This window comes from Amphiprion ocellaris, chromosome 19, assembly GCF_022539595.1.
Source record: "Amphiprion ocellaris isolate individual 3 ecotype Okinawa chromosome 19, ASM2253959v1, whole genome shotgun sequence".
NCBI lineage: Eukaryota > Metazoa > Chordata > Actinopteri > Pomacentridae > Amphiprion > Amphiprion ocellaris.
In genome coordinates this window covers 22,013,657-22,039,982 of record NC_072784.1, presented here as the reverse complement: position 1 = coordinate 22,039,982, position 26,326 = coordinate 22,013,657, and the positions used below count along the sequence as shown (strand labels likewise).

The 26,326-nt window shown below is 42.3% G+C and overlaps 1 protein-coding gene across 5 annotated transcripts; it reads left to right on the top strand.

Annotated features, from left to right (window-relative positions):
* arhgap44a (Rho GTPase activating protein 44a) lies at positions 1–26,326 on the top strand. 5 transcript variants are annotated; one of them, XM_023264290.3, is made up of 23 exons: positions 1–335; positions 10,302–10,341; positions 10,951–11,070; positions 11,179–11,255; positions 11,463–11,574; positions 11,768–11,844; positions 11,952–12,066; positions 12,263–12,331; positions 12,455–12,536; positions 12,870–12,997; positions 13,207–13,318; positions 13,788–13,869; positions 14,041–14,121; positions 14,675–14,788; positions 14,892–14,983; positions 15,600–15,783; positions 16,748–16,765; positions 16,873–17,061; positions 18,217–18,729; positions 20,711–20,856; positions 20,967–21,368; positions 22,011–22,062; positions 23,120–23,260. In XM_023264290.3, the coding sequence occupies exons 1-22, from the start codon at positions 283–285 to the stop codon at positions 22,016–22,018; spliced, it is 2,814 nt and encodes a 937-aa protein (XP_023120058.2). In that variant the 5' UTR covers positions 1–282; the 3' UTR covers positions 22,019–22,062; positions 23,120–23,260. The 5 variants fall into 5 exon arrangements, 4 of the variants coding, with proteins under 4 accessions (XP_023120058.2, XP_023120057.2, XP_023120056.2 ...); XR_004846880.2 differs by having other exon boundaries at positions 20,967–22,062; XM_023264288.3 differs by lacking the exon at positions 22,011–22,062 and having other exon boundaries at positions 2–335; positions 23,120–26,326.

Genomic DNA, 26,326 nt, shown 5'->3' with positions numbered 1-26,326 from the left:
GCTACTTGTCACTGCTGTCGCTCTCTGCCTGTGCGTGCCCGCGGTGAATTGGTCCAGCATCTCTGCGCAGGCAATGGGGCAAATATAGATGTAAAGAAAAAAAATAGATTTGAAAATATGTAACCGCGGAATAAGTTCTCGGCGTCGGCAGCTTTGCGATGAGGGAAGGAGAATATGGCAGATTGGATTTTGCGTTGCCCCTCTGTGGAGGACGGAGCGGTATACTGAGAGAAATAATGCGGAATATTTCCCCCCCATAGGTGTTAACATAGAAAATACAAGATGAAGAAGCAATTCAATCGGATGCGACAGCTCGCCAACCAAACGGTGGGAAGGTAAGCGAACCCCTTTCAGTGCGCTATTCTCGCCGGGCCAAGTCAAAGGGAAAGAGAAAGCCCTCCAGTATGGCCCCAATAGGATGTGAGTCATATCCATGCAAATGTGGTAGATTTAATTTGTTATTAGGATCATTATAGGGGTCGCAGAATGATCCGTGCAACTGTAGCAGCACAGAGGAGCAAAAGAACACCCCATGTTCCTATGCGTAATAGCCATTAGAATATGCTACCGCATAGGCAGCGTGTAGGCGCATTGCCCCAGCAGCCACAACCTGCCCACGGAAATTCATTAAATATAGACAGTCGCGGGGCACAGACAATAACGCAGAGAATACCCCAATATAAAAAATATATAAATATAACACTGTATCAACTCTATAGAATGATTTTTTTTTAAAAAATCATGTCGTGATTAAATTTACCTCCCGTCACCAAACCTGTCAATAGGTGAACGTGATGCAGACGGATGCGGTGTGGGCTGCGACGTGAGGGAAGAAAATGGGAAAGAAGAAAAAGGCGCAATGTTTTCATTACGCAGTAACATCAGCTGTGAGGAGGGAAGCACCTCTTAGGCGTGGGTTATCGAGTCCATTAGTTGTAATAATCTGGCATTAATGTAAAATGCGTTTTATTGGAATGATTGATTTTTGCGCATTTAAAGAAGCGCCTTTATCATTCCATTATAGTTCCTAAACATAAAGAATCTCGCTAAATGAGATCTTGCTGTGGAAGGATTCTCCCTCCTTCTCCTCTGTCAGCACTTACCCGCATCTGGGTGGTTCTGAAATCTCCTGCCATCTTCAGGAATGGATGCTTTGTGACCTTTTACATATTGGTCCAATGGGCTTATCAGTCTTCCCCCACCCTCTGTGTTCAGGGGAGAGCAGCTTGTCAAGCAGCGCTGGGCCAGAAGGTGTTCCTCTGCTCAGCTCTGGGGGATTAGAACCAGGAGGCGTGGGTCATAGGCTGTTACAAGCCTGTGTGAGAGGCATGCTACAGAGGCAGGAGGAGACACACCTTGCAGGATCTGTCTGTGCCATCATTTACCCCTTTGGTTCGGCTGCCTTTTTGTAGCTGCAGTCTTTTTCGAATCGTTTTTATGTGACTCATTAGAGAGTGCGTGTGTGGGTGTGATTCTGGATATGTGTGTGGGCAGTCAGGTTGCAGGCCTTCACAGAGCCAGAGAAGATATGACAGTTCTTCATTGCATCCATCTATCTGTTAGCTACGCATACTCTATTTTATCTAGGTTTTGCATTGAGCTTGAACCCAGCTGACATTGGGTAAGAGGCAGATTACATCCTGGACAGGTTGCCAGTCCATCTCAGGGCTAACGCAGACCACCATGCATGATCACACCTTCGAATTACCTTCATGCACGTCTGTCAGCAGGAGAAATCTTGTATGCCAACTCCACATAGAAAGGCCTCAGCAAGTTCACACCCAAAACCCATTTTAGTGCTAACCACTACACCATCCTGATGTGCACTGATACAGTCATATTTGAATGCATTCCTTGCATATGGTGCACGCTGGTGTAGCTGTGAGCATTACATTCTTCTCACACTTTGTTGTTTCCCGAAGCTGCCTAAGAGCAACATGCTAAGTTGGTCTTTCTGCACTAAAGAATAAATAAGCAAGTGAATAATAAGCAAGAGAACTCTCCTTGCACTCCTACTAATGGTACCTAGCAAGGCCTGCCACTCTCAAACCCTTCAATTAAACCACAATCAGGAATTCAGAGTTACTTCTCATCAAGGTGAGCTTCAGTGACCCCTCTTTATTTTGAGCTTTGGATCAGGACTAGAAGCAAGAGCCCTAATACCTTGTTGACCTTGAGCTGTGTCAAACATTGGCATATGGTGATGGATCGAAAGATAGAAAGACTCTAACCTTTACCGTCTCTAACAACCTGAGGCAGCTCATTTAATAACAATGAAGCAAGGCTGGCAGAGTTTTCTCATCATTGACAGGAACAGTAATTCATGATCTTGTTCATTCAAGTGCTTTGGGTAGAAAAGTCCATCAGAAGTGTTTTTATGCTGTTATGTGCTCCCTAATGTCAGAATGCTGCTTTTTTTTTTCAATGCCATCCTATTTTGCACATATTTGAGGACTGTCACCCTGTCCCTCAGTGATAATTTGAAGGAGTTCAGAGGTGTTGTGCTGAAGCATAGATAGGTGAAAGCGTCCCTTGATCTTACCGCTCACAAAGTGGATGTGAATTATGAAGTGGCAGTGTGCTTGATGCTTTATACGCATGCATGTTTGCATCCACGTGTCCTCGCGCCCACATGCCTTGGTGTGTTAGTGCAGGATCAGTGGGTGGACAAATGTGTGCATGTGCAGTTTAATGAGGCATCACACAACAAACGTTCACATCATTCTACAATTCTGCTATCCTCCTGTTTTTGCTTCTCACTGCACTTGAGCTCCCTTTCTGCCAGGAGGTTATATTGGGCTATGTTTGCTGAAATGAAGATGCTTTGAGTTTGAACTTCAGCTGTTTTTTTCATGTTATTTCCACTGACAATACAAGGCTCCTATAGGAAGGAACAAGACACACAAAAAAAACTCTGTTAATTGATCATTTAACCACCCATAGAGGCTTCAGATTGGCTGTTCTGCTGACTCAAGCTTCGACCATCTTTAGAGTAGAGCAGGGTTACTCTGTTGGTTTGAGCCTTTGACCTTACCAAACCTCAGCAGTCTCAGTGGAGTTAATAATTTCACTGACCAATCCTCAGTCTCTTCAAACCAGCTCCATGAAGAGCAAGGGAATGAAATTGTATGATTTAATACCAGTAATATAAGAGTGGGTTGGTGTATATATTAGCATGATATAATGACTAAGCTGGTACATCTGCAGACTTTTAATCCACTCATCTGTTTATGGCATGCGTTCGCGTCTCTGTAATGGCAGGTCTTTCTGCATTGACAGTCTTTTTTTTTCTTTTATGTGGTGGATAATGAAGGTCTTCTTTCAGTGGGGGGTTGGCGTTCAGGTGTGCTGTGTCAGCATCCCTCTGGCTCTCCAAGGCTGCTGCTGCTGCTGCCGCCTGCCTGGGTGAGATCCATGTCATGTGATCGTCAGCTTGACCAATTAGCACTATGGATCAAGACTTTGTACTGGAGACTGTGCAGCTATTCATGCTGTATAGCTAAAAGAAGCCTGTAATGGTGTGATGGGAGATACAACTGAGTGTCTGTAAAGTGGAAGAATTTTGTGTTTCTTTTCATTTTTTGTTTCGACACAAGCATTATTTTAGGGGCTTTAATTGAGGCCTCAGTGTTTTTCAGAAGTTCTTTGGTGATGTTAAAATTCAGTTAAAAGACTAGTGGCCTTCGCTTAAGTGTTTGCATTGGTCTAAAAAAAGCCTTTGTAATTTTTTATGCCCTCATACACCCTGAAGAAGCCAGGAAAAGATTACATTGGTTCAGCCAGCTCCCACCCTCCATTTCTCTTGACCTATTTCTCTATTCCCAACTCACTGCCCTATCTAGGTCTAGGACAGCCTGGTAAAAGATTCCATGATACAAGTCATGTAATAATATGTTGTCCTGTATGGTCAAATATCACACATGGAAGAAAAAAGAAACAGAAATTCAACATATGATTCCCAATTACCACTTTCTCTAGCCCTAACATCATTACAAGTTCACTGTCACCCCCTCCCGTCTTCTCACTCTGCGATGTTTTAGCAATACCACTATGGTGAACACATTCTTCCTGCTTTCTGTCTCGCCACTCCGCAATGCAATTATCAGAAAATGGCAGCCATTTGTGGGCTGGCAGCTGAGTTGTAGATGCTTTCTCTCTTCTGCATTGTCTCACTCCTAACTCTGCTTCTGTTCTGACGCAGCAGGTAAATACGGTGAGTTTGCAAGCTCTCATAGGTTCAGAGTGACCAAAGTGTCCATCCAGAAAATTTAAAGGAGAGACATATAAGGAAAAGGAGAAGGGTACAAGGAGCATTATCTGTTATTATCTGTGTGCACTTTTACTACGTCTTTTTAGATTTTGCATGAATGTATCCCTTAACATATTAACCTTGTGAACAAATTTATGTTAGCATACAAAAATAACTGCCCGTGCCTGTTCTTACATTTAGCACAGCATTAACACAACTCCTGGCAAATATAACAGCATAAGGTAGCTGACAGGTAACATGAGGTGTAGGAGGCAACCTGTTGCATGCCAATGCAGCAGCCCCCCTCTCCTCCCCTCGCTCTCTCTTCCTCCTCCACCTCGTTGCCTGGATTCTCTGGGTTGGCAGACAAGGACAACACTATGGGAATCTGTCTCCATAGTTGATTCACAGCTCTTCTGGATTCACTTTCTTTAGAGTTTCCAGGACATCACATTGTTAAATCTTGACTTCAAAGTCCATAATTTTAACAAATCAATACCCTTCCACATAATAATGAAGTATTTAGTCATCAGCAATCAGAAATGAGTCATTGCTTGTATACTAGAGCATGTATCTTTATTCAATGCAAGAGCTGCTGCAATTGTATCATGTCATTTAGTGCTAGCATACAAGGTCAGTGTTGATAACCCTCCCATAACCCCATCAGTGCCTTTCAGAGACAGCATACAGCATACTACAGGGTATGCTAGTGATAAAGAGCCTTTGTCAAGGGGCCATTTTGGCCATCAAAAGAGAGATGATGTAATATCAGACAGAAGCGCCGTTTCTCTCTTTCCATGTCACTGATTCACTCAAAAGACTAACCTCTTAAAGAGCCCCCATACTGGCAGACTACTACACTCTCAGCACTGCTGTATTTAAAAAGTACATACAAAATAACATTGCATACAAAAAGCTTTAGGTATGGCAGACTCAGGTTCTCATTTTTCTTTGATTTCGTTTTTGCTTTTCTATAGATCTGGTTCTTGTTAAAGTGGGCTTGATCATACGGGTGTCAGCGTTAACCCAGTCTGTGGCTTGTGATCCCTGATCTTGATCAGGAAGAAACCATAGGGCCTAACTGAGATGGAACAAATTAATTAGATGTAATTCAAGCTGTGAGACAGAAACAACACACGTATAGCAGATTCAATCTAAAACTCAAAAATCCTGCAGACTTGTTTCTGACAAATCTTTTAAAATGTTCTAAAATACTGTAATATCCTTAAGCTCAAACATTTTTGGTTATTTTCTTATTCAGCTTATGGTGATTGAATTGAACCGTCTTTGCAATTAACTCGAGTAAAAATATAATGTTGTTTGATAGACAATATCTAGATAAAAGCAGCGTTTAGCAAACTTAGTATTGTGAAATTATTCAGAAATTTATCTGCTTTGTATAATTTGAAATAGTAAAAAAATGGAAGTTATAGTATTAGACTTTAGTGGCATTGTTGTTAGAAATAACTCCTAAGGAGACGGGTGACTCCCTGTCTACATGCCCACTTCCTTCCATTCAGAAATGCCAATTGGCTCCAAAAAGGAAGCACTAATCCACTCATAACAATTTCCTGTTTTGTTTACTTCTCATTGCTGTTACTGGAGTTTCTTATTTTTCATTTTATTTGCTCTTAAATTATGAAGGCTGACTCTCCATCCCCTTTGTCTTTACAGTAAATGCAAAATCTTTCATTTGCTTTGGTTGCCTAGAAACGCTCATTTGGTATTATCTGTTTCGTCACATTTGTTTGGCTTCCCCAGCTGACATGTTGCACAGAAATGGTGAAGACATTTATAGCCTTAACACAGACTTGCGATACTGGTTTAATTTGTAGCCTGGGTTAAACGCTGCATTGATCTTTGTTGCTTTGTTTTAGCTCAGTATTGACTTGATGCTCTCTACTGGACGTTTGACATCACTTTGGTGCATTGTGTGTGTGTACTTGGGCAGATGACAGGTGTAAAAACATTGTTAAGTCACAGTGCAGCACGCCTTTTGTGGAAATAATTCACCATGAATAAAGTTATTAGAGATAAGTCACTGCTTGTGATTCCAGTGAAACGCTGCAGGCTCTCTCTCTCTCTCTCTCTCTCTCTCTCTCTCTCTCTCTCTGTCTCTCTCGCTCTCTCATTCACTCCCTCTCTGGACATATGTGTGTTTTGTGTATGTGTGTGTCCATGTGTGCGTTCACTCCTCTCACAGTTATTCTTGCATACTTGACAGAACTGTGACCTAGTTTGCTGGACAACTACAGTAAGTGGGTTTCTCTGTTTTCGTAGCCTTGCATCCCATCAGCCCCCATGCCTTGTCATTTGGGAGGAAACTGAGTGGGCCTCGAGATGCACACGGCTGCAGTCTGGAGAAAACAAAAAGCATTCAATGGAGAAATATTCAGAGAGCATCTCAAGCACAAACGCTGCTGTGTGTTTTTGAGTGTGTGTTTATGCGGCTGACTGTGGATCTCATGCCAGAGCTCCAGGCCGTGTGGAGCCCTGCTGAGGCCCAGGGCCACCATTCTGCTCTGCTACCCTCCCCAAGCAGTTCAGGACCTAGCATCTAGCATAGCTCCTCCAGGTCTCAGAGCAAGGGCCATTTATTTTAGCAATGTGAGCAAACCAGAGCATGACGGCGTTTTTTTTTTTTTTTTTTTTTTTTTGCTCGGACGAATCTCAGGACCCAGAAAGTCAGCAACGGCCCACAAAATACAATCAAGACTGTGGATGTTATTTTATTCACATTTTGATTATGTCGACATGGATTATTCATGCTTTCATAAGCCGTGTACAGCGCTGGGGGGCTGAGGATGCAGCTGTCCACATTAACATATCTCGAGATAGAAATATTTATTATATAAGATAGACGGAATGTGCAGCTGAAATGGTCAGCTGGGTATTTTATACACATTTTACTGCCGACTTAATGGAACCGCACTGACTTGAAATATGTAAAGTCCCTGGGATGATATGCATGCGCAGTAAAATTACACTTCTTTTTTGGCAGCTGTAAACACCCAGATGTTTCTAAAAGATTCAGACCTTGCTTGCTATTAGCCTTTTGTTAATGTTGTCAGCAGAGGTTTAGAGGGAATTGTTCAAAGTGTGGCAGTTTGCGTAAATATTGTCTCAACTAATTCATCTTCCTCCCGTCTCTTGAGTCATTCATGTTTGCATTGCACAGATTTGAAGCCCTTTTCATCAGTCTATCACAGCAAAATTTGATCGGTTTTGAAGGACTTTTGTGTGTTCTGATAAATTTCTTTATTTTGACTTTAGTTGATTACATTTACTGGTGTCTGTGCAGGTGTTTGTGTGTATGTGTGTCTGTTTGCATTAAGTCATCAGCAACTCCAGGTAAAGGAATGTCTGCAATGTGGCAGATGGTTGGCACAAACCTGGCAGTGTCTTCCTCCCCCCTCCATGAGCACACCACCCACATAGCTGCCAACTCTCCCACGTGTTTACTTTCCTTCTAGGACTCAATCTGCACACTATTTGCTTAGAGGAGTATCTCTCTTCACCTCCAAACTGTCCCTCCGGCTTGCTTTACATCAGGTTCTGTCAGGTCAAGCAACTCCAATACTCACTAGTTTTCCAGCGTCAGCAACGCTGCTGTGTTTTTTTTTAGCGTCTTTACAGGCAGATTACATATGATACTGCTTTCCTAAGAGGAAATGCCACCGTCTGAAAGCAAACTAGCTCATAGAACAAGACAGTGCTGCCTCTGAAGATAGGCTCCAATCTGTTTGCTGTTTGATGTCTAGGTCATAATCACCACATCAGTAGTAGTCAGTGAGAACTCTAGGTTTTTAAGATTTTATTGCTTTGTTTTAAACATCAAGTGCAACAAAGTAATTGTGTGTGTTTTTTTTAACCCACCCTTTTGCTATGTATTGTATCTATGCTCACTTAGCCACTGGAGACAAATAAGAAAAGTAATAGAATTAGCATTATTCCTCATGGTTAATACCTGCCAGAGCATATGCAGCTGTCAAGTTGTTGAGAAAAGTTTAACTTTCTCCTGACGCAGGCAATGAGCGTCACAGGTTAGACATCTATCTGTGCCAAACATGTAACTTCTCCACATTCTTCTCACTGCAGGAGCTCTTGAGCCACCCATGCTGTTGGTCTCTCAGCTCGCACATCCAGGCCAAATAGACAGTGACAAGCTCACAGTTGCATTGCAGACCTCCAGTGGATACACTCAGCATCTAATAAATTTAACAGTCCGCGGGAAGGTGTCTTATAAAACAGGGGGTTTTACAGATTTTTTAGGTTGGTGGAGTGTTTCAGCAAAACATTGCCAAACCTTAGTGCGCTGCTTGAGTTATTTTTGTCCGCCTTTGTCATGTAATCAGCAATCTGCGATCTCACTTACCCTAACAAATCATGCCAGAAATCTCTCGCTTTGCTATCTTTCATTTTCTCTCTCTCTCACTCTAAGGCATGCACGCACACATTTCCTGTATTTTTCCTCCTAGCGCAGTGTGTAGAGCAGTTTTCCAGGAGGCTGGCTGTGATTAGATCAACTGGTACATGGTTTGACCCAGTTCCCATGGCTCCACGCTCACATCTTGGCACTGAGGCTGCGGATGCTAATAGCTGGCATCATTAAAACTCTGTGTCATTGGTGACAATGTATGGAATATTCATTAACAACTGCACATTAACGTTAAAAAGACACTTTCTTTTCTGACATTTTTTTCTACTGTAACCGTACAGAGTCACCATGCTGTGCATTTAAAAGGCTTGATAGCAAAGCACCATACGTGAAAAGAGCACTTTAGTTATGTGCTGCTGATTTATTTTTGTCTGGCTGATGAATAATAGAGCACAAACCGAGGTCTTTTCTATTTTCTTGTTCGAGATAAAGTCAAATTCATTATTTGCAATTGGCATTGGCACAGTTTGGGCACAATCGCAGGAAGAGGCAGTGTAGACAGGAAGGGGAAATGCTGATAGTATGGTGGGTGGCTGCAGGTGGGGTTTGTCTCATTTTAGGATGTCAGACTGTCTGCTATGCCTCGCTCATCACATAAAGCCCTTCTTCTGAGTGTTAAGTACACATTATCCTCCACTCTGACTAGATATTCTTGTTATATCTCAGTTGTTGTGTATTGTAGGAATCCAAGTTTGTACTTAAATTGATATATGTTATTCTTAGGAGACAACTGGCCTATTTTATCTTTTCGTGAAGGTTTATAAAATGCACGTTGAGCTCAAGTGGGAAGTGTTCTTGCTGAAAAAGGACTAAAGTCTTAAAATATAAGCTGTCTGGGTGGAGCTGACACCAAATATTTGTGATATCCAGTGGTTTGCTCTTTTCTGGGTGTATGGCTCATTCGCTACTGCGGATGAGTAAATTCATCTGCTTCATCGGCACTCCAGCTCTGCCTTTCGCTTCAGACTTTTGCTTAGTCCCTGTCTGCTGGAATCACAGTGGGATGTGTTGTTCCTCAGTGAAAACTGGCATATTTGAATCATTGGTGTTAATATGCTCGTGTATTGTCTAAAATCATGACTCAGAAAGACAGCCACACAAACACACACGCCCACACACATACTCCAAAGGGACAGGTGTGTGGATGTGGCTCACCTATTGTGTAGCGTTGCCACATTGATGATGTGGAAAAGATCAGTGAGTGAGTCTTGCGTTGCTACTAAGACTCATGAATTGTCTGAAATCAGCATGTCAGGGGGTAGTAATATGTCTGATGTCATTTCATGTGTAAAAGATGTGTATGATAGAATGTGGATACTTCCCCTCCACATTATTGATGTCTAGATGGGAAATAGTTAAGATTTCAAAGGTGATCTTTATCTCTAAATAGATTATATATGACAAATATATTATCTGTAACCTTAAAGAAATACTGTTTGCCCTGACACCATCGATGCTCAGAGCTAAATGTACCTCAGAAGTTGTATCTAATAAAAGCAGAAACAGGCGTGTGCAGCGGTCCTAGAGTGAACTTTAAAAATGCTTGCATCAGCCAATATTTATGTAGTCTCCATCCTTGAATACCCTAACTGTTTCACACTTTTGTCTTTACAGGGCAGAAAAAACAGAGGTGTTGAGTGAGGACCTTCTGCAGGTGAGCTGTTTAGCTGTTTTGCATTAGTGTCTGTGGAAGAGTAGTGTGAATAGTATTAAAGTGATTAGACAGTGGTCTCTGTGCAGTCATCGTTGTGTCATAATGTGATTTTGATTACTCTGTAGGACTATGATGGAGACAAGTGTTTTTTTTGTCCTGTGAGCCCTTAAATCACAGCGAAGCACTGTCATATCTGTACCCAGCTCAGTCATGGATTCATTCTTAATGTTGTTCCATTTAAACAATTTTAGAAAATTATTTTTCCTCTCCGTTATGAATCAGTTAGATTTATCAGACGTCAAACATAAGGAAGCCTAAAATAATGTCTGAAAATTACCTCATTTGTGTTATTTTGCATAAAATCATAATGAAAAAGTGCTATTTTAATACTGATTCTAGTTATTCAAAATTATGACAAGAGATGCAAAAATACATTTTTTTTTTGTTTTTATATGCACAAAACATTGTGTACTGCCAGTGTTTACCATGAAAATAGTAGCAGGAGGGGATAAACATGTAGATTACAGGATAGGATTTCTGACATTACATGCATATACAGTATGTAGGGGTATTCCATGCAGTTTTTCATGTGCATGTGTGTTCTTTCAGGTGGAGAAGCGTCTGGATCTGGTCAAGCAGGTGACACACAGCACTCACAAGAAGCTGACTGCCTGCCTGCAGGGTCAGCAGGGGACTGATATGGAGAAGAGGTCTGTCAAGTCACCTTCTGTGAGTACCTGGCAACTGACGGAAACTGATATGACGTGTGACGATGATGTGTGAATATTTTGCAGTTCTTACAGAAGCCTGAGTAACATTAATTCTCTCTACCATCAGAAAAAACTACCGCTCACGATCCTGGCACAGTGCATGGAAGAAGGGGCTGCAGTGTTGGGGGACGACTCTCTCTTGGGGTAACTAACTACTAACATGCCTATGTGCTCGCACAAACTCCTCCTGCACACACACACACACACACACACACACACACACACACACAAAGACAGTCATCTTTAAATATTGATTTGGCATATCGAATTCTTCTCTGTCCTCATTACCCTTGTCCGCATTTTAATTGTGTTTGATTGCTTGTGACTTTGTGTTTGGCTGTCACCGAACAGAAAGATGCTAAAGCTGTGTGGAGAGACAGAGGAGAAGTTGGCTCAGGAGCTCATTCAGTTTGAGTTCCAGATAGAGAGAGATGTGGTGGAGCCTCTCTATGTGCTTGCTGAGGTGAGCTGGCACTTTCATTATCTAAAGCACCAATTAAGATAGAACACCTTCCTGATATGACAGAACCACAGAGCTGCACTCTGGCGTTTGTTTTTTTTAATCCAGTGTTCTGAGTAAAAAAAAAAAGCACAATAAGGTATTCACTGTAATTCTCTGGACTGACTTCACATATCCACCCAATTTTATTTTGTAGGTGGACATTCCCAACATCCAGAAACAGAGAAAGCACTTGGCTAAGCTTGTCTTGGACATGGACTCCGCACGAACAAGGTAAAGAAGGTTCAAATTACAGAACCAGGCTCCAACACTACAATACTCACGTTTAAAGCAGGAATCATGTACATATAGAATGATGTTGCTGCTTTTTTCCCCCATAGATTCCAGCAGTCGTCCAAGTCATCCAGCCACCCAAGTACTCTGCAGCCTGGCGCCAAGTCCGAGTCCCTAAGAGAGGAGATGGAGGAGTCGGCCAATCGGATGGAAATTTGTAGAGTGAGTCACCAATCAAAGTAACTCATATGTTTTGCCCTCCCTCAGCTTCTTTTGCTCTCTTTTTGATTTATAACCCTCTTGTATGTTTCAGACACAAATGGACCGTGTTGCCAGGATGACATTACAGTTATATGTAGCGCTGTAGTTAGATCATCATTTAAAAGATGTTTTTTTTTTTCTCTGCTTTCTTTTTCAGGATCAGTTGTCGGCAGATATGTACAATTTTGTGGCCAAAGAAATAGACTATGCAAACTACTTCCAGACAGTAAGTAAATTGCATCATCTGAATTCCAATCCCAGTGGGAGCGTTTCTTTCCATTTTAGCAAAAGTCACAGTAAACATTGTAGATGATCTAATAACATTGTCTTTTACCATGTCCTTCTGCAGCTGATAGAAACACAGGCGGAATATCACAGGAAGTCATTAGAGATTCTTCATAGTGTCCTGCCCCAGATTAAAGCTCACCAAGGTGAGTCATCCACTGTGTGTAGAGGTGTGTGTGCACAGATCAGCTTCATTCTTGCACCTGAAGCGATACCAACATGATAAGTCACAGAGAAAATAACAGCCCTGATGCGACAACAGCCTCATTAAGCAACACCTTATTTTTAAAAACATAATTAGTTTGTAATTGTCAGCTCAAGCAGAAGGGTTCAGTATCGCATTTTGCTAACAAACACCAAATAATATTCAACCTTTATATACAACCACTGGTCCGAAATCATTCAGGGGAAAATGGTAGCTGTATTGCGTAGGCGTCTTCGCATCACTGTGTGATTCTAACTGTTGTTTTGTGCTGCAGAGGCGTGGGTGGAGAAGCCGTCGTTCGGCAAGTCCCTGGAGGAACACCTGAATATTAGTGGGAGAGAGATTGCCTTCCCCATCGAAGCCTGTGTCACCATGCTGTTAGAGTGCGGCATGCAAGAGGAGGTAGCAGGGACAAACACATACATACATCATTCACTCATTTTAAATGTGCATAATTTAGCTTTGTGATACATGCAGGAAAGTCCATATATGCAAAATCAGCATTATGTTGATGCTTTTAGGCATTTCATCATCTGCAAGTGTCAGATGTGCAGCTCATGTTTGATGTGATAATTACACACGATTATGTGTTTCCTGTGTGGGGGCTGTAGGGCCTCTTCAGAGTGGCTCCATCGGCCTCCAAGCTGAAGAAGCTGAAAGCCTCCCTGGACTGTGGAGTTCTTGATGTGCAGGAGTATTCCTCCGACCCACACGCCATCGCAGGTGAACTACACCCACACAAATGCCTTGTTCAAAGCCCATTTCCATAACAACAACCCCTACACTCTGTCATTGTTAGCCAGGAGGAAAACAGTAAATATTTCGATGTAAAAGGCAATGAGTTTTACTCCATGCTTTCTTAAGCTGTGGAGAGTTCTTTTGCACGATGCAAATGTTTTTCTTGGACTGATTTTAGTTGGAAAATGTGGCTGTTTGGGAGAACAGCAGCCCTTAGCTCCGTCCTTGGTGCTTTTTTTCCCGAAGGCTTTCTCTTCAGATATCGCCGTCCATTTCCCATATTAGCATGAAATCTCCATTGAGCAATCTGAATCTGGCAGCTGCACTAGCTGCAAGGGAGTGCTAGAGGGGAGTTGAAATGTGGGGCATGGCCTCACCAGTAAAGCAGTCCTCCATTTCCCTCAAAAAGTCAGCTAGTTTTCACTCACTCCTCGTGTTTTTTTTCCACCCACAGGGGCCCTGAAATCATACCTCCGTGAGCTCCCAGAGCCATTGATGACCATTGAACTTTATGATGAATGGATTCAGGCCTCCAAGTGAGTTGCTGTTTTCTTATTAAAAGTATTTTCTTGAATTATGCCATCAGGGATGATGAAAAATACAAAGTCTTTATCCAGAGGCCTTTAACTGCCAACATGAAAAATGGTGGCATTTATTAGGAAGTAGAGCAACAAAAAAACATAATGATTTATTTTTATTTCCCTTAGCGTTCAAGACATGGACAAGAGGTTACAAGCATTAATGGCAGCGTGTGAAAAACTCCCCACAGACAACTTGAACAATTTCAGGTCAGTTGCTTTCCCTGAGTTTCTCTCCATTAATTTGTGCAATTGCTCATGGCTTTAGTGTACCATAAGGAAAGACAAGTGTAATATGCATATCAGAAAAATATGCTGACACAAATTACTCCAAAGTCAATCCTGGACAATTTCATGCAACTGAAAACCCCTTCTGACATTCTTCCACTCCTGAACATTTCAGCTCAATCTGTGCCACCTACAGGAAAGAAAAGTAACATCATCAGCAGCAATATCATGCCGATAGCTGAGGAAATTCATTGATTCTGCAGCATTGACACTTGTGCCACCTGCAGGCAGTGACTTTTCCCACTGTACCTTTTACTGCCTGCAGCTGGCTAGTTCCTGCTGCTGCTATTACTTTACTTACTGAAACAGACTGCTAAGGTTGAGATGTGCAAAACTATAATCAAGCGGCTCCACCTTATGGAGTATCTGCAATATGCTGAAAGTGAATAACTTAGTAAATTATTTACAATGTATGCCAACTAACAAGTAGGTCATAAATCCCTTTTAAAATGCACTCTTGTATTCAATCCTACAGATATCTAATCAAATTCTTAGCCAAGCTGAGTGAGTATCAAGATGCAAACAAGATGACTCCTGGTAACATGGCCATTGTTCTTGGACCTAACTTGCTGTGGACGCATACTGAACCGTATGTATTCATTAAGCAATTCCTTTTAATTTTGCACAAATTGATTTGTCTAAATTAATTACATAGTGATTATAGTGTAGCTCAGTTTTCCTTTGTTCTCCAGGAACATGACAGAGATGATGACCACCGTGTCTCTACAGATTGTTGGCATCATTGAGCCCATTATCCAGCATGCTGACTGGTTCTTCCCTGGAGGTGGGGATTACATACTATGTATGTAATAAAGTAACTGTGCTGGGGCACCATATATATTTCAATCGATCTTCTATAATTGTAACTATATTATGGGATTCTTTTAAGAAAAAAATTATGATAATGACCTACAATTTGACGAATTTTGTTTCAAATGAACAAGCCTTTGCATCCCATAATCATATAAACCCCTTATAATTTTTCTGTTTCCTTTTGCTCAGCCCCATATGAACATAATGATACTTTATGATCTTATTATTGTCTTTGTCGATTGTTTGTTCACACAAGAAACACATCAACAACACTTACAATAAAAGACACACAGCCATTCAGCAAGTATGGTATAACACAACAACACACTGTGCCAAATTACAAAACTTATAAATTGCTATATGTGTAATAATTTAACAAATCAGAATGTTATTCTTTCTGAAATTAGCATTAAATATTACCATCTTAACACTGGCTGCCAAATAGCAAACCGACACAATACATTCTCTCAAATTCTTAAAACTTGCACATAAGCTTCTACAGTTCCATGCACCCAAAACACCCACACTCAAACACTGCTGTAAATGCAATTAAGTATACACTGACGGTGTGTCTTCTCCTGCCTTAGAGATTGAATTCAACTTGACAGGCAGCTATGGCAGCCCGATCCACACCAACCACAACTCCAACTACAGCTCCATGCCCTCACCTGACATGGACCAATCCGATCGCAAGCAGCAGCACGACCAGAGCCGACGCCCACTGAGTGTCGCCACTGACAACATGATGCTGGAGTTCTACAAGAAAGATGGGTAAGATGCCAAGTGCACTCTACTGCTGCCCACTTCTCAGTCTCCCTCCATCTCTCTCTCTCCTCCCACCCACGCCTCTTCGCAGGCAGCCGATGTTGAATTCTTACATTTGAGGAGGGCAACATTAGCGCATTAAAAAGCCATTACTTTAGTGGAGTATTTGGGCATTCTGTAATCTACAGTTTGCGCTCCAGTGAGTCAGAAGGCAATGGAGACGTGAGCATCTTAGTATATATCTCACCTGCCAATAGCTCCAGTGCATACAACTACCCCGCTATTATCAGGATTTATGAAGAAGAGGCTGAAAACCAGTCTCATTTGAGTGCATGGGACTGCATTGCCTTGAGTGGCATTGTCTCTATGGCAACAGGTCTCTGATGGAGAGCTGCTGGTTACCTTTTTTTTCTCAGGAAATATTTCTCCAATGCTATCTTCCCATCCTCCCACACCCAGCTCCTCCTTCACAGTCTGGCTAGCACGTCACCTGGCCTGAGTCATCCATCGAGCTGGTGGAAAATCACTGGAGGAATTAGAATTGATGCCTTCAACTAAATACCCCCATCAAATCAAGAAATAGCCTGTAATATTATAGGCATTGATCTGAATTTGTGTATCACATAATCAGCAACTACTCAGTGTGGGGAGGTAGAAAATAGCTTTTATCTGTTTCAGGTAATGAACAGCTCAGTGAAACCATCTGTTCTGTCTGTTGTGTTAGCGCTTTTCTAAGACTAAACAGGTTTAATTAGAGAAAGAAAGCCTTTAATGAGCATTCAGGAGATAAGTGCACGCAGGTTATGTAGCCTGACATCCTCTCACCTCTGGAACATCCCTAGTGTTCCTCCATGCCACTGTGGATCTCATCTCCCCATCACGCACACTGAGTCCTCTTGTATTGTGAACCATGTCTGCATTACTTATGACCTCATATCCCTTTTGCCTCTCTTCTCCCCTACTAACGCAGCATTAGGAAGATACAAAGGTACCGTATCATTCCTTTTTCCCACTCTTTTCCTTATGCCCCCCTCTCAGTCCATTTGTTGCTTCTCTTATCCTCATACATAACTCTATGCATGTGTTTGTCTCCAGTATGGGCGTCCGGGTTATGGACACTTCCTGGGTTTCTCGTAAGGGTTCGTCCACGCTGGCGCGCAAAGCCTCCTCCACACCTCCAGGCATGCAAGGCCCTGGCTCTCCCGCAGACACACTGATCCCAGAGCAGCCTGGAGAACTCGCCACCTCTCCGTCCGCCACACCCCCACCTGGAGAAAGGGTTTGGTAAGTCACCATGGAGACGCTGCCTCCCCCGACCGTCTTCCTCACGCATCCACTCCTGTTCATTTTTATCGTCATCGCCATCATCATCACCATCATCAATGTTCCCAGCTCTGTGTAATCAAGATCCTTGGCTGTGTTAATCATACTTCCATTAATCTGCAATGCTTCCTTGTTCTTTTAAGTGTTTCTCTGTCAACAGAATCATGCCTTACTCTGTTTCTACTACACTGTCTTCATGTCTTGAGTTTGCCTTTGTCCCTTTGTCAGGTTGATGTCACTGTGGGTAAAATTTTCAAAAGAATAATGACATTTTTTTGAACTCTGAAGGGTTTTATTCCAAATACTGTATGGAAGCTTTGCTTCTCTACATGACACTAAGCTCCAATCTGCAAGTCCTTGCGAGCATGCTGATATATTCAATCTCTCATTGTTGTGGCTTGGCTTTTTCAGCTTTGATCGTGAATTATTTACTTTTCTTTTGACACTCAGACTGATTTCACCATTATCTTAGTTAAACACATGAATAATCACCTCATGGTCACTGACTCTGCCCGTGTGGCAGACGAGAGATAATATGACTTCTGGCTTGGCTGGCTTTTCCCCTCATCTCCTGTGGCTCTTTCAGCCATTGAAAGGGTTTTGTGTCTGTTTCACACTGCCCTGGGCTGACTGCAGGACCTGCAATGCAAACAAGTCATAGGATTAGGGCAGACAGGTTTCCATACCCAGCAGAGAGCAGAGATTCAGCCATCAGTTCAGCTTGACGATATTGTAAGCTGCAGACCGGCACTTTGGCTCCAGAGAAAGATCCTCACAGCTCTATGCAGTGTGCAGACACAAGGTGATCACAGAGGGAATCCTACACACTGTATTCTTTTCCTTTGGCAATAAAACTTTATTTTCTTTGCTGTTTCTTTGTGCTTGTCTTTGTATTTGCACTAAGCTGACTGTGTGCTAAGCTTGGTGCCCACCGCCCACCCTAAAATGCAGTCTTTTTTTCTTTTTTTTTCCCCTCCTGTTTTTGGCTACGGACCAACTACCACACTAACACACCCTAATCATCAAAACAGCTTATCCTATATCGCTCCAATGCGTTTCCCTGTTCAATCACTAGAGCTGTTTCTTTTGTGCTGTCTATTCTCTTAATATCTACAGCTCAGACAACGTGTCGCCCAATCGGCCGGACACCTCTCATGCCCACCCACCCCCAGGGGAGGATCGGCCACCCCCCCCTTATCCCACCTCCTCATGCCACACTCTTCCCCACCACTTCTATCCCAAACCCCCACCCTGCGCTCGCCCTGTGGCACCGGGCCCTGAGTCCCAGCCCCCTGGCTCACCGCCACCCCCGCTGCGCTGGTCTGGCTTCACCCCTCCAGCCCCGCCCCCTTCCTCCTCTTCCTCCTCCTCTTCCTCCTCACTTGACATCAATTCGAACCCCAAACCGAGTTGTCTGCACTTCCCCAAGCACAGCCCACCTGGTGATATGTCGCATGCCCCCCCGCCAGACACTAATGCTTCACCGCTCTACATCAAAACCCCCTTGGTACTAACCCGCCATGACCAGAGCCTTGGCAACCCCCCTAGCCTCCCTTCGTCCGCGCCCCCACCCCCGCCGTGGGCTGCCTGTCCATGTGTCCGAGAGAGAGGACCCCCCAGGCTGACTAGGTAAATACAACACACCCATGGCCACTATGGATGCATCACAGAGTGGCAGCTGTATTTCTCCGCTAGCTCGCTGGCTCATATGCTCTTTTTGCTTTTTTTCCCCTCTCCCTTCAAATTACATACCTCAGATACTGTGACATTCAGGTTGTCTGGGGATGCTTGGCATGGGGGTTGCCTAGCAACCAAATATGTTACTGGCTTATATGTGCTTTGTTTGATGCTGGTATTGAGTAGATGATTAATGGACATGGACAATGTGGAATATGGCTTAGAGTATATGAGCATATTTATTAAAAAGTTTGGAGCATTATCCTTTTTTTTTTTTTTTTTTTTTTTTTTTACAAACCTACAGGAAAAACTCTGTTTTTTAAGGAAGATTTTTATGTTTAATAATATAGTACCTTCTTTGCAATTATGGCCTAGTAAGCAGTACAGTACGGTATAGAATGTCTTCATATAGCATAAGCATCCTCCAGCGAGACCCAAAGTGCTGAGTTTGTATAGATTGACTCTGGCACTTTCCTGACTCATAGGGCTTTGGTGTTACAACCACACAGGACAGTGTGAATCATTACAACAAATCTTTGTCAGCAGTCAGAAATGGGTCACTTGATAACGCTCCTCCCTGTGATTTGAAAACTCCATCGCTTGCCATTTAGATGGCTTAAATGTTGAAGACAAAACTCAAAGGAACTGCAGGAGATTGCAGTTAATTTGATGTTACATAATCTTAAATGTGACTACTGTACTGTGAAATGGGTGTTCTTTGTGGGTGTATGTTCAGATGCAGCTATCATAATCAGAATGACAACAGACTTAATTTCGATAGCTCATTAATGCGTATCAGGGTCTGTATTATTGATATTCTGCTTTTCTAATTGCAGACTTTAATTACAGGTAACCCTGGCAGTTTGGCAAATGCAAAGTTTGTTACATATGTAGGCATTCTGGCACATTAACACATCAGTAAAGAATAAAATCAGCGGTACTGAATAACCATTGCAATAATTTATGATTATTGGCTGTTCATGCAGTTTATCCAGAAATGTTTGTCAGTCATATCTAGTTGCATGCAGGCTCTTTCATCAATTTTCAGTGTATTTTCACTGTTGTTTGTGTTGTATCAAAATTAAAACTAACCCTAAGAAAAGTTAATTTATGACTTCGTACACACTGCTGTTTGCTAAAGCTGGAAAAATTCTACAAGCCCAGTTGCATTTTAATCAGTAATCAAGTTGAAATCTTGTGAGTTTGCATGCCAGATGGACTGTAATTAAGTTTCTCATCAGCACAAAAAATGTTTTAGGTCTGCCACTCCTATATGTGCTAAAGGAAAGAAGTTTTAAGTTGTGATTTTCTATACTCACCCTAGAATACATTAAGCTATGATGAATCTAGCCAGTGATATTCTGTCTTGAAGTTTTTCAACCTCTTTTTTTGTTATTTTAAAACTAAAACTATTTTTGTTTCAACTCTTTCTGAGCTTTTTTCTGATTGGATTTGTCAGGCACTACATGTCTGTTCAATGATTCCATCTAACTTCATTATTTCCGTCAAATATATCTACATATTTCACACCCCGTCAGTGATTTGTCAGTGACATTTATGTAAAAGAAACAAAAACACCTTTACAAATGCACATCATTTGGAAAGGTTTGCAGCTTCAGGGAATTATGTGTACCACTATTGTTTAAAACTACTAAACAAGAGGCGTTCAAACGATGGGATGTTGTTTGGTGTGGAAATACTGGTGTAAGAGATGTGACTTGCTCTCCCCCTATCGAGCCTTGCTTGATGTAACTGTTATGAATTCGGGGCAATTAAACACACTAATGAGTGATGGTGATGATGATGATGGTAGTGGCTGTAGTAGGACTGAGGTAATGTATGTGTGGTATACAAACCATCTTAAACACTCACTGTTCACAAACATACTGTGTCTGGTTCTGTGCACATAGTAATGTCTGTCTGTCTCTTTCAGTTCGTTGAAGAGTAAAGAGCTTTCCCCTGTAATTGGACACAAAGCCATCCAGGTGGCAGGTCCAACAGTTCCCCCCAGCAGTAGCCCTCAGAGCAGCAGCCAGTCTCCACACTCAACAGAGCACAGTCCACACACCCTGCGCAAAGGTCAGTGCCTCTCTCAATCTGAGCTCACACTGACTTTCCAAAGTTGAAGAGGATCTTTTTTTTCATATAGTCACAGGAAGCTCTAATACGACTGTGTTCGGTGTTCTCAGGTTCCAAGAAGTTGGCCCCTGTGCCTCCCAAGGTCCCTTATGTCCCGTCTGGAGGGATGTCTGACCAGTCCACAGGTCAGCCGTCACCGGTCAGCCTGTCCCCCACACCTCCTAGCACGCCTTCCCCTTATGGACTGGCCTGTCCTCCAGGACAAGTACCCCCTTCTTCCCCTGGGCAGACACCACTGGGGACACCCCACTCTCTTTCATCCCCACCCTCCCTGACCGGAACACTCACCAAATCGCGGCCTGCCCCAAAGCCCAGGCAGAGACCCAGTCTGCCCCCTCCTCAGCCACCCACGGCTCCACCTGGGTTCACTGGCTCAGCCATGGCCCCAGTTCCCCAGCCCCTGGAGCAGGGCCTCCTGGATGGACTGTCTCCTGGAGAGAGCATGTCTACAGGTAAACATCAGCCCTTGGCAACAACACCCCCACTGCCACCACAGGTGGGGCTGCAGCGGCCTTCTCTCAGACTCGCTGTGGCTCTGTCCAATGGAGACGGTGGACGAGTGTAGGACTCTGTAGAACTTGTCACTGTAGACATTAAAAAAAGTCCCCTTTACTGACTGTTCCCAAACAAATGTCTGAATGAATAAAAGTTGCCTTTTAGACACAGATGCCTGAGAATGGTACAATGTAAATATTAGCATTTTTGTGCTACTGTAGTGAGCAAACCTCCTGACTTATGTATTCATTGCTTGTGTTATGTGATGATGTTTCCGGGTAATGTATGGAAACATCAGAGAAGCATAGCTCGTCCTGCTTGTATGGAAGTTGCCATTAGAATCATCATGTGCTCTCTGTTTATCTGTGTTACCCAGACCCCCACTCGGCAGAGGTAGGTCAGAGGCTTACACAGTTTACACCAATCAAGTGTTTCCTACCGTGTAGCAGGCGTGGAAACCTAGCCAGACAAACCCCACATTTTATCTACAGTATGATGTTCTGATGATGAGGTGTTCTGTCAATATGAACCAGTCATTCTGTCACTTTGTTATATTTATCATTCTCTTGTTCCCCCTGCTACTATTGTGTACCTTGCAGCTGTGTGAGGCCAGGGATTCAGTGTGGGCTAAGTGTGAGGGGGACTTTTAGGGTAAGCCAGACCGCCCCCGCCCCATGCACTCCATCTCACTGCCTGGCCTCGTACTGTGGATGCCTCTGGGGTCTCCTGCAGCCTGCCTCAAACATACCTACCCGTAGCACTCAAGCAGAACATTGTATGTGTTCCTTCTTAGCAGGTTGGCATTATTGTCTCTCTGCGCTGTTGTAGTTCAACCAATAATGCACGGCTTAAGGATTTCCCAGAGTGCACCACACTGCGCTCACATTGCAGATGCCATTGCTTACAAAGGTCCATCTTAAAGCCCCCCTTCTTTTTGTTCCCCATTCCCAGCCCTACGCTGGCAGACATCCCCCTCTAATGCCCCTGCCACTAGTATCAGGGGGCCACAGGTAACCTCCACTCTTCCTTTGGCAGGTTCATTGCTTTTTATAACCTCTGCTTCCTCTTACTACACTGCCACGCTCCATCTCATTCCTACACAGGAGTAGTCATCAGTCTCTGTTTTGGATGTGCTGCTTCCAGTAAATGGAGCAGCACATTAGAGTGCTTATATTTCCAGCAAATACTATATCCAGTCTTCATGAGATTTTTCATTGTTACTTTAAGCCCACTTGGTGTCTTAGTGCCATTTTCTCCAACAGAGTTCCACACACATCTTGTTGCCTCTGTGTTGGTTTACCTGGCAATTGTTGTAAACGTGTAATGTGTTGTTGTGCAGTCATTTTGACCTGTTATTGTATTTTATCTGACAAAGCATCTGCTGTTGTTGACTCTAAAGACACAAAAAGCTGTGACATACCACACTAGCTGCTACCTAGTTTGCCGATGTGACTAGCACCACACTGAAACCATCCCTGTGTAGAATGTGAAGCACATGTAATCTACTGATTCCTTCAGTCAGGGCTGACATCATATGCCACTTACCATGAGTTCAGACTCAAAACGATTAATATTATTTCTGCTCTCTTCCATTTTTACACCTCATTATCATCATCATATGCCCTCTTCTCCCCCTCCTATTGCTCACCATTACCATTTCCACTATTCTGCTCATCATACTCACCTCTCCCATCACGCTCACCATTAGATATCTTCAATTATGAAATCCCCTCCATCAATGTCAATCTGGACAGCCTCATCGATGAGTTCAGCGGTGCCCCCTGCAGGAGGTCCCTGGCAGTGACAGACTCTCAAGAGGGGGACGCTGTGCCTGAGGAGGAGCCCCAGAGCACCACTCTATGACCTATGACCCTAAGGCATCATTTACCAGCACCCCTATGGCTGTACATACTTTTAACTGTCGCCGCCAAGGCCTGATGGAAACACCAACTGGCCTCACCAATGCCCACCTGAAACCAGAACATGAACCCTCCCCCACATCTGCTACAGGCTGCAAAGAAACTTGTCTTTTACAATTGCTCGCTAGTACATTAATGTGACTACGAAAAGAAAAAAAAAAAAAAACACCAAAATGCCATAGTGGAGGAACAGTTGCCTTTAGGAGGAAAGACTGGAATATAGATGAGTATTATTTTAAAAGATTTTTTTATTGTTTTTTTTCTGCTTTGTTTTGTTCATCTTTGTTGTTTAATGCAGTGATCTGTATTTCTGCGTGTTTTTTTTTTCTTTCTTTGCCTTATCAGAAACATGCAATCAAATTGCAATATGATACAAGTTGAACAACTTTTGGTTAGGGAAACTCAGAGCCTGACATGGTTAGGAGCAAAGCCCAATTCTCAGGGTGAAACAGAGACGGAGTGAGAGCGTAGTCTGGTTACATTGCTCACAGGGTATTCAAGCTTTGTGCACATTAGGAACATGCTGAGCCCTAGAGACAGGCTTTGCATGCAAGATGAAACATTTGATGCAGTTTTATTATTGTTAGTGTCGCCCCTTACCTTTCCCCTCCCATCTTCCCTTAACCTCTTCTATCACAAATTACAATTGTAGTTCTTTGTCCAACAGTTACCTTTGTATAGGTAAACTCACTTTAACTCACTTTATACCAGCACAGTATGAGAAGAATGTTATTGTAATTCAAGTTTTTGTACTTGCATCTGTTATTCAGTTAGGAAGAAAGCACCACGATGTGTTTGCATGATAAGCCAATATGATCGACCTGCTATGGATCAAGGGCCTGAGAATGGCAGTGCTTTACTTTGTGCGAGTGTTGCTGTTGTTTTTCACTATGGACAGTAAATTTAGAAATCACCCCTGTGCTGTGCAGTTTAATGATAATGGATGGATGATGACACTGCCTTTAGGTTCGTATGAGTCTCTCTCTTAACTTTGTTTCAAGTGCTTCAGGTTCAGTGACCTTTGACCCCAAGTGTAAATACAAAGACTGTATATAAAGTGATGTATATAAAGCTGAGAGGAAAAGTATATGTAAAATGCATATCTTGAATATATAATAATATATGTGCTGATATTTATCGTGTAGAAAATGTAATGATTAAAAAATTTGATGTTATTTTTGTCCCTGCACACAATGAACAGGTTTACTGTAGATTCATAATTTTTCACTTTAACACCAGGTAACTGCAATGCTGCAGCAGAAATGCAGAAAGTTATTTCTGCTAGAAATCAAATGTGGTCTTTCTAATTCTGCCTCCTGAGCTTTGACTTCAGACATGCTAGAGCACTAATGAGTTACACACCAATGCCCTATCTTTTCTTTTCTTTTAAATCTTTTACTTAAGAGATTCTGTGTAAATATTTAGACTCCTTTGAACCCACTCTGACCATTTATTAATTCATAATGAAGACAAATGTAGTCCCGAGCCTCTATTACTGGACTGATTTTATGATTAGTTAGAAAGCAAAGCCGAATTTGGCACACATCTAAATTTGAAAGTGTTGACGTCCTTTGTTGTCTAATCCCAGACAATTAATTAGAGATAATTAAAACTCACCAGATAACAGATGCTGCAGTGTCACTTTTTTAATTTCCTACAATTTGTCTTAGGACAATAATTTTGTCAATTAAAGTGCAATTATAGTGTTTACTGATCGACCTCAGTCCAAAAAGTGGTCAAAGTCACCCCTCCTAAACCTACAGAAAAAAAGCCATTATTTTCATTGCAAAGCGACTTTTCAAGTTTGTTTTTATGTGTGAACTAACCTCTGATAAAATGAATTCTCAATTAATCTCTCTCCAAAAGTGATCTATGGTATGCATCAGTGTGTGTTCTCAATGGACTATGTTTATGAAGACTTTTGGTGATGTTAATTATATTGATAGTTGTGGTAATTTTATGACAACAGTTGCAAGTGCCCTCACACTGGTTGTTATTTTTGGAACTATAGGCATAATTAATGTGTACTAAAGGATTTATTTTCTGTGCTGAATCCATAAATCTATCTGAGGAGGCAGGGGTATCTCTGAATGTGACTGACTCAAATGGTAGGCTACCTGATTTTATAATAACTAACGGGGCAAAGGAAAGTTAGTATTTGATTGAAGGTTAATTAGGGCCTGTTGGCATGTATTATTACCAGTACAGGGCAGTATTACTATAATGCTTTTGTGCATCATAACTGGAACTTACAGCCACCTAAAAGCATGCATTCATATTCATTCTAGGTGTGTGATTATTATGCTGCTAAAAGAAGAAAAAACGAAACATCTGTACCCTCCCCCAAAACACGAGTCATTATTTCATCTCATATCTAATTTCTAGTCAGAAAATTAATTTCATATCAGTTTCCAAGCACATATAGGAGCAACTTTTTGCACCAAATGGTACACTTTTGCATAGTTTTACCAAGCGTTCAAATTACAGTCCGCCCATATTTCCTAACTCGGCTCATCACCAAGTATGTTGGCCTAAAAGTGAAGCCCAGTTTGTTTACATTTTGTGTGTGGGGAGGGGGGCGTTTAAATGAGAAAAAAATGAGAAAAAAGTGTCATGCATGCGCTTAGATAGTCTTTTGATAATCCATGTTTTGTGTCAACCACTGTCTTTTTAGGGATTGTAAGAGGGGTGATGAACAAAATGTATAGATGGATGCAAGAGAATGTGGATCACAGTAAATGGTCCTTTGTGGGTTTTTGAGCAATACGGTGGAGGAGCAGAAGTTGCCTGTGGATGTACTGCCTCCTTCTGCTTTCACTACTACTGTACAAACGAAACCTGCCGCTTATCAAGCCCACCATGCCCACCCCTTCCTCCTCTGCTTAGCATATCAAGTGGAACACAGTGTGTACTGTGAAGCCTACCTGCAATCCTTATCAGAATGTCAGAAATAAATATATATATATATATTAAACTCTACATTTTTAATAATCTCA